The sequence below is a fragment of the Lissotriton vulgaris genome, chromosome 6 (assembly GCF_964263255.1).
Source record: "Lissotriton vulgaris chromosome 6, aLisVul1.2, whole genome shotgun sequence".
Classification (NCBI taxonomy): Eukaryota; Metazoa; Chordata; class Amphibia; order Caudata; family Salamandridae; genus Lissotriton; species Lissotriton vulgaris.
Genome location: NC_141694.1, coordinates 24,905,132 through 24,922,535, shown reverse-complemented (window position 1 = coordinate 24,922,535; position 17,404 = coordinate 24,905,132). Strand labels below are relative to the sequence as shown.

At 48.9% G+C, this 17,404-nt stretch overlaps 1 protein-coding gene across 2 annotated transcripts in view; it reads left to right on the top strand.

Moving 5' to 3' along the window:
* LOC147706727 (uncharacterized) overlaps positions 1-17,404 on the top strand; it is a 235,996-nt gene that overhangs the window by 43,936 nt on the left and 174,656 nt on the right. For both annotated transcript variants that reach the window (XM_086925870.1, XM_086925869.1), the window contains exons 3-4: positions 12,107-12,265; positions 14,137-14,283. In XM_086925870.1, coding sequence (XP_086781996.1) covers positions 12,107-12,265; positions 14,137-14,283 — 306 coding nt within the window. The remainder of the gene's footprint in view (positions 1-12,106; positions 12,266-14,136; positions 14,284-17,404) is intronic.

The window sequence follows — 17,404 nt, the reverse complement described above, 5'->3', positions numbered from 1 at the left end:
TAATGCAGAACCTAAGCACAACAGCAAACACTGCTCTAACCCTCTCACATAATGCGAAACCTAACCACAACAGCAAACACTGCTCTAACAATCTCACATAATGTGAAACCTAACCATAACAGCAAGCACTGCTCTAACACTCGCACATAATGCGAAACCTAACCACAATAGCAAACACTGCTCTAACCCTCTCACATAATGCGAAACCTAACCACAACAGCAAGCACTGCTCTAACACTCGCACATAATGCGAAACCTAACCACAGCACCAAACACTGCTCTAACCCTCTCACATAATGCGCAACCTAACCACAACAGCAAACACTGCTCTAAACCTCTCACATAATGCAGAACCTAAGCATAACAGCAAACACTGCTCTAACCCTCTCACATAATGCAAAACCTAACCACAACCAAACACTGCTCTAACCCTCTCACATAATGCGAAACCTAACCACAACAGCAAACACTGCTCTAACAATCTCACATAATGCGAAACCTAACCACAACAGCAAACACTGCTCTAACAATCTCACATAATGCGAAACCTAACCATAACAGCAAGCACTGCTCTAACACTCGCACATAATGCGAAACCTAACCACAATAGCAAACACTGCTCTAACCCTCTCACATAATGCGAAACCTAACCACAACAGCAAGCTCTGCTCTAACACTTGCACATAATGCGAAACCTAACTACAACACCACACACTGCTCTAACCCTCTCACATAATGCGCAACCTAACCACAACAGCAAACACTGCTCTAAACCTCTCACATAATGCAGAACTTAAGCACAACAGAAAACACTGCTCTAATCCTCTCACATAATGCGAAACCTAACCACAACCAAACACTGCTCTAACCCTCTCACATAATGCAAAACCTAACCACAACAGCAAACACTGCTCTAACAATCTCACATAATGCAAAACCTTACCACAACAGCAAGTACTGCTCTAACACTCTCACATAATGCAAAACCTAAGCACAACAGCAAACACTGCTCTAACCCTCTCACATAATGCGAAATCTAACCACAACCAAACACTGCTCTAACCCTCTCACATAATGTGAAACCTAACCACAACAGCAAACACTGCTCTAACCCTCTCACATAATGCGCAACCTAACCACAACAGCAAACACTGCTCTAACCCTCTCACATAATGCTAAACCTAACCACAACAGCAAACACTGATCTAACCCTCTCACATAATGCTGAACCTAACCACAACACCACACATTGCTCTAACCCTCTCACATAATGTGAAACATACCCACAACAGCAAACACTGCTCTAACCCTCTCACATAATGCAGAACCTAAGCACAACAGCAAACACTGCTCTAACCCTCTCACATAATGCGAAACCTAACCACAGCAGCAAACACTGCTTTAACAATCTCACATAATGTGAAACCTAACCATAACAGCAAGCACTGCTCTAACACTCGCACATAATGCGAAACCTAACCACAATAGCAAACACTGCTCTAACCCTCTCACATAATGCAAAACCTAACCACAACAGCAAGCACTGCTCTAACACTCGCACATAATGCAAAACCTAACCACAACACCAAACACTGCTCTAACCCTCTCACATAATGCGCAACCTAACCACAACAGCAAACACTGCTCTAAACCTCTCACATAATGCAGAACCTAAGCACAACAGCAATCACTGCTCTAACCCTCTCACATAATGCGAAACCTAACCACAACCAAACACTGCTCTAACCCTCTCACATAATGCGAAACATAACCACAACAGCAAACACTGCTCTAACCCTCTCACATAATGCGAAACCTAACCACAACAGCAAACACTGCTCTAACAATCTCACATAATGTGAAACCTAACCATAACAGCAAGCACTGCTCTAACACTCGCACATAATGCGAAACCTAACCACAATAGCAAACACTGCTCTAACCCTCTCACATAATGCGAAACCTAACCAAAACAGCAAGCTCTGCTCTAACACTTGCACATAATGCGAAACCTAACTACAACACCAAACACTGCTCTAACCCTCTCACATAATGCGCAACCTAGCCACAACAGCAAACACTGCTCTAAACCTCTCACATAATGCAGAAACTAAGCACAACAGAAAACACTGCTCTAATCCTCTCACATAATGCGAAACCTAACCACAACCAAACACTGCTCTAACCCTCTCACATAATGCAAAACCTAACCACAACAGCAAACACTGCTCTAACAATCTCACATAATGCAAAACCTTACCACAACAGCAAGCACTGCTCTAACACTCTCACATAATGCAAAACCTAAGCACAACAGCAAACACTGCTCTAACCCTCTCACATAATGCGAAATCTAACCACAACCAAACACTGCTCTAACCCTCTCACATAATGTGAAACCTAACCACAACAGCAAACACTGCTCTAACCCTCTCACATAATGCGCAACCTAACCACAACAGCAAACACTGCTCTAACCCTCTCACATAATGCTAAACCTAACCACAACAGCAAACACTGATCTAACCCTCTCACATAATGCTGAACCTAACCACAACACCACACATTGCTCTAACCCTCTCACATAATGTGAAACATACCCACAACAGCAAACACTGCTCTAACCCTCTCACATAATGCAGAACCTAAGCACAACAGCAAACACTGCTCTAGCCCTCTCACATAATGCGAAACCTAACCACAACAGCAAACACTGCTTTAACAATCTCACATAATGCGAAACCTAACCATAACAGCAAGCACTGCTCTAACACTCGCACATAATGCGAAACCTAACCACAATAGCAAACACTGCTCTAACCCTCTCACATAATGCAAAACCTAACCACAACAGCAAGCACTGCTCTAACACTCGCACATAATGCAAAACCTAACCACAACACCAAACACTGCTCTAACCCTCTCACATAATGCAGAACCTAAGCACAACAGCAAACACTGCTCTAACCCTCTCACATAATGCGAAACCTAACCACAACAGCAAACACTGCTTTAACAATCTCACATAATGCGAAACCTAACCATAACAGCAAGCACTGCTCTAACACTCGCACATAATGCGAAACCTAACCACAATAGCAAACACTGCTCTAACCCTCTCACATAATGCAAAACCTAACCACAACAGCAAGCACTGCTCTAACACTCGCACATAATGCAAAACCTAACCACAACACCAAACACTGCTCTAACCCTCTCACATAATGCGCAACCTAACCACAACAGCAAACACTGCTCTAAACCTCTCACATAATGCAGAACCTAAGCACAACAGCAATCACTGCTCTAACCCTCTCACATAATGCGAAACCTAACCACAACCAAACACTGCTCTAACCCTCTCACATAATGCGAAACATAACCACAACAGCAAACACTGCTCTAACCCTCTAACATAATGCGAAACCTAACCACAACAGCAAACACTGCTCTAACAATCTCACATAATGTGAAACCTAACCATAACAGCAAGCACTGCTCTAACACTCGCACATAATGCAAAACCTAACCACAATAGCAAACACTGCTCTAACCCTCTCACATAATGCGAAACCTAACCACAACAGCAAGCACTGCTCTAACACTCGCACATAATGCGAAACCTAACCACAGCACCAAACACTGCTCTAACCCTCTCACATAATGCGCAACCTAACCACAACAGCAAACACTGCTCTAAACCTCTCACATAATGCAGAACCTAAGCACAACAGCAAACACTGCTCTAACCCTCTCACATAATGTGAAACCTAACCACAACCAAACACTGCTCTAACCCTCTCACATAATGCGAAACCTAACCACAACAGCAAACACTGCTCTAACAATCTCACATAATGTGAAACCTAACCACAACAGCAAACACTGCTCTAACAATTTCACATAATGCGAAACCTAACCATAACAGCAAGCACTGCTCTAACACTCGCACATAATGCGAAACCTAACCACAATAGCAAACACTGCTCTAACCCTCTCACATAATGCGAAACCTAACCAAAACAGCAAGCTCTGCTCTAACACTTGCACATAATGCAAAACCTAACTACAACACCAAACACTGCTCTAACCCTCTCACATAATGCGCAACCTAACCACATCAGCAAACACTGCTCTAAACCTCTCACATAATGCAGAACCTAAGCACAACAGAAAACACTGCTCTAATCCTCTCACATAATGCGAAACCTAACCACAACCAAACACTGCTCTAACCCTCTCACATAATGCAAAACCTAACCACAACAGCAAACACTGCTCTAACAATCTCACATAATGCAAAACCTTACCACAACAGCAAGCACTGCTCTAACACTCTCACATAATGCGAAACCTAAGCACAACAGCAAACACTGCTCTAACCCTCTCACATAATGCGAAATCTAACCACAACCAAACACTGCTCTAACCCTCTCACATAATGTGAAACCTAACCACAACAGCAAACACTGCGCTAACCCTCTCACATAATGCGCAACCTAACCACAACAGCAAACACTGCTCTAACCCTCTCACATAATGCTAAACCTAACGACAACAGCAAACACTGATCTAACCCTCTCACATAATGCGGAACCTAACCACAACACCACACATTGCTCTAACCCTCTCACATAATGTGAAACATACCCACAACAGCAAACACTGCTCTAACCCTCTCACATAATGCAGAACCTAAGCACAACAGCAAACACTGCTCTAGCCCTCTCACATAATGCGAAACCTAACCACAACAGCAAACACTGCTTTAACAATCTCACATAATGCGAAACCTAACCATAACAGCAAGCACTGCTCTAACACTCGCACATAATGCGAAACCTAACCACAATAGCAAACACTGCTCTAACCCTCTCACATAATGCAAAACCTAACCACAACAGCAAGCACTGCTCTAACACTCGCACATAATGCAAAACCTAACCACAACACCAAACACTGCTCTAACCCTCTCACATAATGCGCAACCTAACCACAACAGCAAACACTGCTCTAAACCTCTCACATAATGCAGAACCTAAGCACAACAGCAATCACTGCTCTAACCCTCTCACATAATGCGAAACCTAACCACAACCAAACACTGCTCTAACCCTCTCACATAATGCGAAACATAACCACAACAGCAAACACTGCTCTAACCCTCTCACATAATGCGAAACCTAACCACAACAGCAAACACTGCTCTAACAATCTCACATAATGTGAAACCTAACCATAACAGCAAGCACTGCTCTAACACTCGCACATAATGCGAAACATAACCACAATAGCAAACACTGCTCTAACCCTCTCACATAATGCGAAACCTAACCATAACAGCAAGCACTGCTCTAACACTCGCACATAATGCGAAACCTAACAACAGCACCAAACACTGCTCTAACCCTCTCACATAATGCGCAACCTAACCACAACAGCAAACACTGCTCTAAACCTCTCACATAATGCAGAACCTAAGCACAACAGCAAACACTGCTCTAACCCTCTCACATAATGCGAAACCTAACCACAACCAAACACTGCTCTAACCCTCTCACATAATGCAAAACCTAACCACAACAGCAAACACTGCTCTAACAATCTCACATAATGCGAAACCTAACCACAACAGCAAACACTGCTCTAACAATCTCACATAATGCGAAACCTAACCATAACAGCAAGCAATGCTCTAACACTCGCACATAATGCGAAACCTAACCACAATAGCAAACACTGCTCTAACCCTCTCACATAATGCGAAACCTAACCAAAACAGCAAGCTCTGCTCTAACACTTGCACATAATGCGAAACCTAACTACAACACCAAACACTGCTCTAACCCTCTCACATAATGCGCAACCTAACCACAACAGCAAACACTGCTCTAAACCTCTCACATAATGCAGAACCTAAGCACAACAGAAAACACTGCTCTAATCCTCTCACATAATGCGAAACCTAACCACAACCAAACACTGCTCTAACCCTCTCACATAATGCAAAATCTAACCACAACAGCAAACACTGCTCTAACAATCTCACATAATGCAAAACCTTACCACAACAGCAAGCACTGCTCTAACACTCTCACATAATGCGAAACCTAAGCACAACAGCAAACACTGCTCTAACCCTCTCACATAATGCGAAATCTAACCACAACCAAACACTGCTCTAACCCTCTCACATAATGTGAAACCTAACCACAACAGCAAACACTGCTCTAACCCTCTCACATAATGCGCAACCTAACCACAACAGCAAACACTGCTCTAACCCTCTCACATAATGCTAAACCTAACCACAACAGCAAACACTGATCTAACCCTCTCACATAATGCTGAACCTAACCACAACACCACACATTGCTCTAACCCTCTCACATAATGCAAAATCTAACCACAACAGCAAACACTGCTCTAACAATCTCACATAATGCAAAACCTTACCACAACAGCAAGCACTGCTCTAACACTCTCACATAATGCGAAACCTAAGCACAACAGCAAACACTGCTCTAACCCTCTCACATAATGCGAAATCTAACCACAACCAAACACTGCTCTAACCCTCTCACATAATGTGAAACCTAACCACAACAGCAAACACTGCTCTAACCCTCTCACATAATGCGCAACCTAACCACAACAGCAAACACTGCTCCAACCCTCTCACATAATGCTAGACCTAACCACAACAGCAAACACTGCTCTAACCCTCTCACATAATGCAGAACCTAAGCACAACAGCAAACACTGCTCTAACCCTCTCACATAATGCGAAACCTAACCACAACAGCAAACACTGCTTTAACAATCTCACATAATGCGAAACCTAACCACAACAGCAAACACTGCTCTAAACATCTCACATAATGCTAAACCTAACCACAACAGCAAACACTGCTCTAAGCCTCTCACATAATGCGAAACCTAACAACAACAGCAAACACTGCTCTAACAATCTCACACAATGCGAAACCTAACCACAACAGCAAGCACTGCTCTAACACTCGCACATAATGCGAAACCTAACCACAATAGCAAACACTGCTCTAACCTTCTCACATAATGTGAAACCTAACCACAACACCAAACACTGCTCTAACCCTCTCATATAATGCGCAACCTAACCACAACAGTAAACACTGCTCTAACCCTCTCACATAATGCGAAACCTAACAACAACCAAACACTCCTCTAACCCTCTCCCATAATGCTAAACCTAACCACAACATAAAACGTTGCTCTAACCCTCTCACATAATGCGACCCCTAACCACAACACCACACACTGCTCTAACCCTCTCACATAATGTGAAACCTAACCACAACAGCAAACACTGCTCTAAACATCTCACATAATGCAGAACCTAAGCACAACAGCAAACACTGCCCTAACCCTCTCACATAATGCGAAACCTAACCACAACTGCAAACACTGCTCTAACAATCTCACATAATGCGAAACCTAACCACAACATCAAGCACTGCTCTAACCCTCTCACATAATGCGAAACCTAACCACAACTGCAAACACTGCTCTAACCTTCTCACATAATGTGAAACCTAACCACAACACCAAACACTGCCCGAGTTCGCCGCTACCCTTTGCTAAGTATTTTGGACTTCTGCTGTATTTTGTGTATTTTTGTGCCCTGTAATTGTGTCACTGCATTTGTATTTTGTGCCCCCTCGCTGCCCTTTCGTGACTGTCTCTTTCCCGCTCTGTGACCCCCCCAGCTCCCCGCCGCTGCTCCCCAGCGGCCCGCCCCTTTTTCTCCTCTGTACCATCTCGCCCCTCCGATTTGCTGCCCCGCTCCTGCCTCCCAGCTGCTCCTCCCTCCCACTTCGCCATTTATGGCGAGGACCGCACGTACGCGCAGCGGACGCGCCGATTGCGTGCGGAAGGCGTGCCAAAGGCAAGCCCGTCTACGCCCGTCCGCGCCCAGCGCCAGGACCCCTGCCTTCGACATTGCCAGCCCACCTGACGGACTTACAACGCCGCCACCTTCCACGCACTCAACGCGGGCCGGAACCCCGCATGCTACCGAGCCACCCCAAAACGCACCCACGGATCCTTCACCTGCCAAGACTGCAAATTGACCTGCCTCTGAACCTGCACCGCACCCGCCAAGTCTATCACCAGCAACAATCACCTCAAGTGCATCCTGCTCAACACCCGCTCCGTCCACAGGCACGCCGTCGAACTCTGGAACCTCCTTGACACACCAGCACCAGACGTCGCCTTCCTCACGGAAACCTGGATGAATGCCTTCTCAGCCCCCGACATCGCCATAGCCATCCTGGATGGCTACAAGATCACCCGGAGGGACCGCGTTAACCAAACCGGAGGAGGCGTCGCCATTGTCCACAGAAACACCATCCGAATCACAAACCAACTCCGACGACACCCTCACCGCCGCCGAGCACCTTCACTTCCAGATACACACCGACCCCAGGACTACCCTCAGAGGCACTCTCATCTACAGACCCCCGGGACCACGCACACAATTCAGCGAAGCCATCGCAGATTTCGTCAGCCCGCACGCCCTAACCTCTCCAGACTACATCCTCCTAGGGGACCTCAACTTCCACCTGGAGAACAACAATGACAGCAACACCACCACCCTGCTGGATAACCTCGCCAACCTCGGACTCTAGCAACTGGTGAACACTCCCACCCACTACACCGGCCACACGCTTGACCCCATCTTCTCCTCCAGCAAGCACATCTCCTTCAGCCACTCCACTGGACTACACTGGACAGACCACAGCTGCGTCCACTTCGACTTCAGGAGAACCATGACCCACCACCACCAGCAACAGGTTCCCCGCAGAAGCTGGAGCAAGATCACCGCCGACCAGCTCACCACCTCCCTCAGCCAGAACCCTACCACCAACACGACGGACCCCAACGAAGCAGCCCGCAACCTCACACAGTGGCTCACCAACTGCGCCGACGACCTTGCACCACTGAAGAACCCACCCAGCAGACCCGGCAGCAAGAAAGCCTCATGGTTCACCAACAACCTCAAAGACTCCAAGAAAACCTGTCGCACCCTCAAGAAAGTCTGGCGCCACGACCAAACAACAGAAAACATGACAGCCCTCAAGAACGCCACCCTCAAGCACCACTAGCTGATCCGCGCCACCAAAAGGACAACATTCAAAGAACGACTGGACAACAACACCCAAAACAGCAAGGAACTCTTCAGCATCGTTAAAGAGCTCACCAACCCCAGCGCCTGCAACAACGACATCACACCCTCACAAGACCTCTGCGACTCACTCGCCTCGTTCTTTCACCGCAAGATCGCCGACATACACAACAGCTTCGGCTCACAGACCACGCACCCAACCACCGAACCAGCACACCCAACCACCACCCTCTGCACCTGGACCTCGGTCAGCACCGAAGACACCACCCACACGATGAACACCATCCACTCCGGCTCCCCTACCAACCCATGCCCACACCACATCTTTAACAAAGCCGACTCCATCATCGCACCCCAACTCCGGGACATCATCAACAGCTCCTTCGCATCCGCCACCTTCCCGGAGAGCTGGAAACATGCCGAGCTCAGCGCCCTCCTGAAGAAACCCGCCGCGGACCCCACGGACCTCAAGAACTTCCGCCCCATCTTGCTCCTTCCTTTTCCGGCCAAAGTCATCAAGAAGACCGTCAACAAACAACTCTCCGCCTTCCTCGAAACAAACACCTCCCTCGACCCCTCGCAGTCCGGTTTCCGAGCAAACCACAGCACCGAGACCGCCCTCATCGCAGCAATCGACGACATCAGGTCCCTGCTCGACAACAGGGAAACAGCTGCCCTCATCCTCCTGGACCTTTCAGCAGCCTTCGACACTGTATACCACCGCACCCTGCTACAGCGCCTCAGCAACACCGGAATCCAAGGAACCCCCTTGGAGTGGATCATCTCGTTCCTCGCCGGAAGAACCCAGAGAGTCCGCCTCCCACCGTTCCGATCCGCGGCCACCGATGTCATCTGCGGCGTCCCGCAAGGATCCTCGCTCAGCCCCACCCTCTTCAACGTCTACATGAGCCCCCTCGCAGCCATCGCACGCCAACACAACCTTAACATCATCTCCTACACCGACGACACCCAGCTGATCCTCTCCCTCACCAACGACCCCGCCACCGCCAGAGCCAGCCTCCAGGAAGGAATGAAAGATGTTGCGGAATGGATGAAGCTCAGCCGTCTGAAACTGAACTCAGACAAGACAGAAGTCCTCATCCTGGGACCATCCCCTTCTGCCTGGGACGACTCCTGGTGGCCCCTTGCCCTGGGCACCGCACCCAAGCCAACGGACCACGCACGCAAACTGGGCTTCATCCTGGACTCCGCCCTCACGATGACCAAGCAAGTCAATGCCGCCTCGTCATCCTGTTTCAACACCCTGCGCATGCTCCAAAAGATCTTCTAGTGGATCCCCACCAAAACCAGGAAGACGATCACCCAAGCCCTCGTCACCAGCCGACTGGACTATGGGAACACCCTATACGCTGGAACCACAGACAAACTCCAGATAAGACTCCAGCGCATACAGAACGCCTCCGCACGACTCATCCTGGACATCCCTTGTCGCAGCCACATCTCCGCCCATCTGAAAGACCTGCACTGGCTCCCCGTCAGCAAGAGGATCAGGTTCAGGCTCCTCACCCACGCACACAAGGCTCTCCACGACACGGGCCCCATGTACCTCAACAGCCGCCTCACATTCTACACTCCCACCCGCCAGCTCCGATCCACCAGCCTCGCCCTCGCCACCGTCCCACGAATCCGCAAATCCACCGTCGGAGGAAGATCCTTCTCCTACCTGGCGGCCAAGACATGGAACTCCCTCCCCACCCACCTACGGCTGACCCTGGACCATCTCTCCATCAGGAAACAACTCAAGACCTGGCTGTTCGAGCAGTAGCGACCCCCTCCCCCAGCGCCTTGAGACCCTAGCGGGGGAGTAGCGCGCTCTACAAGTTTGTTTGATTGATTGAACACCACACACTGCTCTAATATTCTCACATAATGCGGAACCTAACCACACCACACACTGCTCTAACCCTCTCACGTAATGAGACACCTAACCACGACAGCACACACTGCTGTAATCTTCTAATGTTCTCCTACTCTGTGATTCCGCTTGGAATGTTGGGTTTGGTTCCTGTGATTTTAACTGCAGATTGTTAGTGAGATGTCTTGAAAAGCACCACAGAGAATCCGCTTTCTCTTCATTTGTTACTGGGTCTGGCTGAAGTCCCACTACAACTATTTAGCTTACCAGCAAAATGTAATATTTTAGATAATTGTTAGAAAATATTTTTCATGTTGGGGGGGGCCTGGTGAAATTAATTTCCATGGGGGGCGGGATAGGGGAACTATCAAAAAGTGAGAAGACCACACTAAATCTAGCGCTCTGTGACCTTTGACCCCACTGTAGGCCTTGTGATGCCCTATCCTAAACTGAACTCAAAGCTCAAACACAAACCCCTTGTGCTGAATGCTAACAAAGTTCTCATCCTTCAACAGCCACTAGTGTACCCGCGCCCTCAACCCCACAATGATAACGTCACCCAGCCTACAGGCCAGGGTCCTGCAGCCAAGTGGAGGTCTGAGCTTAGCCAGTGCTTGTTCCATTTCACAGCACTCTCTTTGTCTCTGTCACCAGATCTCAATTTAGCATACCCCCAAAAGCCATCTTCAGCTGAGTAACTGCACTCTTGTCTGGAAACTGTGCCCTGAACTACAATGATGCAACTCACCCCATGTGCCTTGAAACAAAGGCGCTTCTATCTCAGCACTTTACGCATTTGTGAAACCAACTGATGTATTTTATCAGGAATCTCTGAACTTATGTCTTAAACTGTTTGAAAAATCGATTTATATTAATTTATTGGAGGAATGTCTATCGTTTGATGGCCCAATGGTAGTTGTATTACCTTTAATTATACATTTTTCCATATGTAACTTTACAAATATTGTGTTTTAACAGATGTTGTGTTTTAAAGTGCTGATAAATGCCTGTGATTCTGTTATTTGCTGGCCACACACTTACCGCAATCCATATTACATCCTCAGGACTTGGGGGGCCGCAGCGCCTCGCCCCCCTCCAGGGATCCCTGTCGGAGGCCGGATGCATCTAGCGGGGTGAAGCCCAGTCCCGGCGGCTGTGAGGGACCCCCAGGGCTGGCCAGCCCCAGCTCACACATGGCGCAGTTCAACCGAGAGGTGCTGCAGGTAAGAGCGCCTTCAACGCCCCCGACTCCTTTCCAAGAGTGTGGGGGTGCAGCGCCTGATGGGGGGATCCCCAAGTGTCTGATCGCCCAGGAGGCTGTGACCCCAGCTGGAGGGTTCAGGGGTGGGCAGGGGGTGTCCAGCGCTGGGAATCTACTGACCCTTTTGACTCAAGCGGAGCTCACCTTTCATTTGTAACTTGTAAATGGCAAATTGAAAGAGGAAGAGACAAAACAAATAACGGAAGAAAATGAAATGACCCAAAATATACGATGCAAGAAAGTTAGAACCCACTGTGCTAAGGAAAGTGGAACAAAACGGAGACGACCCCCAGCGGGTAAAGATTGTGGGAGGAAGTGGGAACAAACGGAGGAGGTGAAAATTGGGATCATTAGATTTGGAAAGAGAGAGAACTGAAGAGCCAGAGAGAGAGGCCGAAGGCGGGTCAGCGGGGCAGGGCTGCGGCTGAGGCCGGAAGGGCTGGTAACACTTTCCCTTCCTGGTGACGTCACTGGCCTGGACCAGGCCCCAGGAGAGGAAACAAGCGCGCATTCTGCAGCCTGGGAGCACGTGGGGTCCCCCAGAGGCTCAGGCATCCCTGGGCCAGGGGCTTCACCCAGCCGGTGGGGCAGAGGCCTTCGAGACACAAGCATTGGCAAAGCCAATACAACTGGTGACGTCACTGGCCTGGAACAGGCCCCAGGAGAGGAAACAAGCGCGCATTCTGCAGCCTGGGACCAGGGAGCACGTGGGGTCCCCCAGAGGCTCAGGCATCCCTGGGCCAGGGGCTGCACTCTGCTGCTGCACCCTGCGGGGGGGGGGGGGGGGGGGGGGGCAGAGGCCTTCGAGACACAAGCATTGGCAAAACCAATACAACTGGTGACGTCACTAGCCTGGAACAGGCCCCAGGAGAGGAAATAAGCGCGCATTCTGCAGCCTGCGAGCACGTGGGGCCCCCAGAGGCTTAGGCATCTCTGGGCCAGGGGCTGCACCCCAGCCGGTGGGGCAGAGGCCTTCGAGACACAAGCATTGGCAAAACCAATATAACTGGTGACGTCACTAGCCTGGAACAGGCCCCAGGAGAGAAAACAAGCGCGCACGTGGCTCAGGCATCCCTGGGCCAGGGGCTGCGTTGTGAAGTTCCAAGCAGGACTTGTGCCCCCACCGAGAGTCACCTGTTTGCTTTGAAAACACTCCCTCCGGTGCTTAATTTGAGCCAGTGTTTGCAGGTGGGGCCCACCGGCACTCAACCTGCAGTTGTTTTACCTCACTGGACCCAGAGGCAGAGAGAAAAAAACACCACAGGGTGGAAGAAAGAGAAAGAAAACAATAGAATAAGTGTGACCAAGGGAGAAAGCGGGGATGAAATTGAACCTACAGGAGTGAGACAAGGAGCTGGGCTCCTGGTGAGTGTCTGGCGGGGGATGAACGAGGCCTGAGGTGGAACCAAGACTATGCAGCCTCGGTATTCATCACCCCGACCTTAGCACCGCTGGCTTTGGGCCCGGCACTTATTCTGTTACAAATTAAGCACAGCCCCTGAGCACCCCGGGAGCTTCAGGGCACATAATGGTCCATATCCAGCATCAAACCTCCCCTCATCCTCTGCTCTGGCATTATTCAGGTGCCCTTGAAAGGCACCTGCCACAGGGACATAGGTGTGTCTTTTAACTGAGGCCGTGACCAGGGGCGTAGCTTTCGGGGGGGGGGGGGGGGGGTTGGCCTGTTACACCCCTAATACATGTATTCTGAAGTAAATGGTTGGGAGCGGGTGCTTTCAGTCAGGTACTGTGAGTTGTCTGGGATTTTTACATGCACACCCACTAAAACACACACATTCTTGCTTGCCTGACCCTCACCTTCGTGTGTTGCAGGCGGAGACCTGGGTCCGAGGCAAGCTGCGTGACCTGAGGGACGGCTGTGACTCCCAGCTCACCCCGCTCCAGGACTGGGAGCAGGCGGCGCTCACCCTCCAGAGGGACATGAGGGGCTTCGAGACCACCCTGACCAGGCTGAGCCAGGTAGGCAGTGGCGGCCGGGATGTAAGGAGGGTGGTGAGGTTGGGCAAAAATTAATAATAAGTTAAAAAAAATGAAATATCACTTCATTTACCTTCTTCCTGGTGCGGTCGTCCTCCACACTCGGGTCTTCTCTCTAGGAAGACAGGAAACTGCAGTAACCAATCCTGGCGTTCCTTTCATGTTGCATGAGAGCAGCGCCAGGATTGGAGGGAGCGGCATCTCTCGATGCTCCCGAGGGCACTAGAGACCTATGCTGTCTCTAACCCACCTGTCTTAGAGAGGCTTAGACGGCATGTCTGGCTGCCAATCGCAAGATGGCCGGCCAAAAAGACATGTGCACTCTAAACCCAAGTGCCCTGCCTTTCACTGCTTCCTGCTGCTGCCTGACGGGCAGCATCAGAAAGCCCCACCCCCCCGTTCTAACACTCGGATCCGGGCGGGGTTTTAAAAAGTAAAATGATAATAAATGAACTTTATTACCATTTTATATTTCTGTCTTTGGGGGCAATTATTTGTGGGGCGACGCTCCTCCACTTTAATGGAGCAGCTGCCCCTGCAGGTAGGCCCTGCGTAGACTGCTTAAAGGTTTATAGAGTGTTTCATGCTCGTGTGTCGCAGCTTTTTAAGTGCTCCTTGTTGCAGCTGTTAAGGGGACGGAGGCAGGGGTGCAACCAGACCCATCTTTTGTGGAGTGGGGGGATAACACCCTGGATGGAGGAGCTAGAACAATGTTTAGAACCAGAGGTAAAATTCCTTGCGGGGGCTCCTTTCACTTTTGTGGTACTCTGCATGATAAAAGTAACCCTGGGCGTTGTACTACGCTACGCTCATGGAGCGTGCGTAATTTGCGCTACTACGCACTATGCGAATTGCATGTAGAACAGTGCAAAAACGCATAGCGTAGCGGGCATTTTTTGCTTGCGGTCCTCAACGTCAAGTTGGCGATCGCGAGCGAGCAAAATCAACATCCCGGTGAGACTTTTTCCTCATTCGCGATCAGCAACATCAAGTTGCCGAGCGTGGAAAATAAACCTCCCGGCGAGATTCTCAATGCGGGAGGTCAGGTTTCTCATTGCAAGTGGCCGTGTATACTCGCGACCGCTCGCGATGAGAAACTACCAGTCCGCGTTGAGAAAGCTGCTGCTCGAGTAAAAATCTACTTGGGCGGCAGAAAACAACCGCTTGCACTGTGCTGGATGCTGTTTGCAATTATTGCACAGTTCGGACAAGCATCTGGCACTGTGCAATCAGTGCGAACAGCATTTTCCCTACCGCACTACACAGTTCGCATAGCTACGCGTAGCATGCGTAGTGCGAAGTGCACTTCGCGTAGCTACGCATAGCGCTACTACGCAAACTACGCCCAGGGTTAAATAAAAGTACTTTTCTGAGCAATATGTGGTAAAGATACTCCCCAGGTATCAGATTCAATAACAGTTGGAGCAGGTTACAACTGGTTAAAACATGATTTTGCAAAAGCAGTAAAAAGACCTAAGTGCTTCTCACAGTCCGCTGCACGTCCGCTCTCATGCTGCTTATATCCAAGCAGGAGCGAAAGGACGCGTGCGCCCCGCACAGCACCAAACACTGGAGCGGGGAAGCACATTGGCCAAGCGGTAGAACTAGACCGCCGCCATTACTAAGTAAAAATGTGCAAAGTGCAGTAAAGAGGTAAGTGGTACAATAACACTCCTCCATTCAAAGTCCCCCTAAAGCAGCCATGCACCGCTCCCCAGGTTTCAGATTCAGTAACAGTTTGAGCAGGTAAAAACAGCTTAAAAAGCGGTTTTTAAAAGCCATAAAAAGAGCAAAGTGCTTCTCACAGTGAAAGGTTCTCTAGTCTGCTATATCCAGACTGGACAGCACAGGCTGTGCGCTACATAACTGTCATTCAGGTAACTCGACGTTTTCAAGAGGCATCAAAGGGCGTATTGATTTTTTGGCACTTTTGAGACTTTTTGAAGTGTTTTATTCTACAACCTGTGGAACTTTAACAATTGCCTAACTTTATATTTTTATGATTATAATATTTTTTTATAAATCTACTACAGCAGTTGGTGCAGTGTATTTAGCACTGTAAAGTGTTGTCTTCAACTCAGAGAGAGCCTTTCATGCCTCTGTGACTGATAACATGAATGAGATCACCCTCCTAAAATACAACATTCCTGCAGGGTGCAAATAGATGTCTGTAAGGGGCTCATGAGTTTAAAATTCCTGAAGTGTATACGTAGATGTCTGCAAAGGGCTCAACACCGAGGCATAGAAGCATCACATTAAGTTTCATAAAGCTGCTTATCTTGTGCATTAAATAGAGTAAGTGATAGAATATTTTTCACCAGATGTCAGAATGCATTTTCTCTTTTGTTACCTTATTTTTAAGTCAAGCCTACTAGCCGCATATTTGCTGTCTGCTGTGAGGCAGCATATTGTGGGTTTACTTCTAACACACAAAGGCTTCGAGCCCGCCCACTGCTTACCACTGCCAGGATTTCCTGTCACTCGCATATGCTTGCTTCCTTTTTGATGGATTATCTTGTCCATCCTGTGTCGGTCCCGCCAGGTTAACATTGCCAATGTGTGTCCTTCCACTGCTCCCTTTTAGGGGCCTGCTTTTATTGCTCGTAAGCACTCAATGAGAGTCCATGTGTTGTCAAGCTGTCCCCAGACCGTGCATCTCTTCCCCTCTACATTATGTGATGCAGATTACAATGTCAGTCGGAAAGGCTCCAAATGGCATTTGGATTTTCCTAACTTATGACGGAACCCATGTTTCCGACTGACTCGGAAACATTTCCGACTGACCGATCACAATAGAAGGTAACCGGTCAGCCAGTTGCGACCAGCATTCAGAGAGTCCTAATCGGTCAGAGACGAATCATACAGAACAAAGTGGCACATTTCCGACCGGCCGATTACGATGTCAGATTCCAACAGCCTTTCCGAATTGGTCTGTCCAACACGAATCGGTTGTCGGAAACTGACTTTAGTGGCCCGTAGCAGGCCCCCCTTTCACCCAGAGTTTGTTCCCAACTTCGTATACCTCTGCGTAATCCTGCTACGCCAACAACGCCCAGGGTTAATTTCATTGAGGTATTTCATTCCTTCTTGTGGTTCAGGCCCT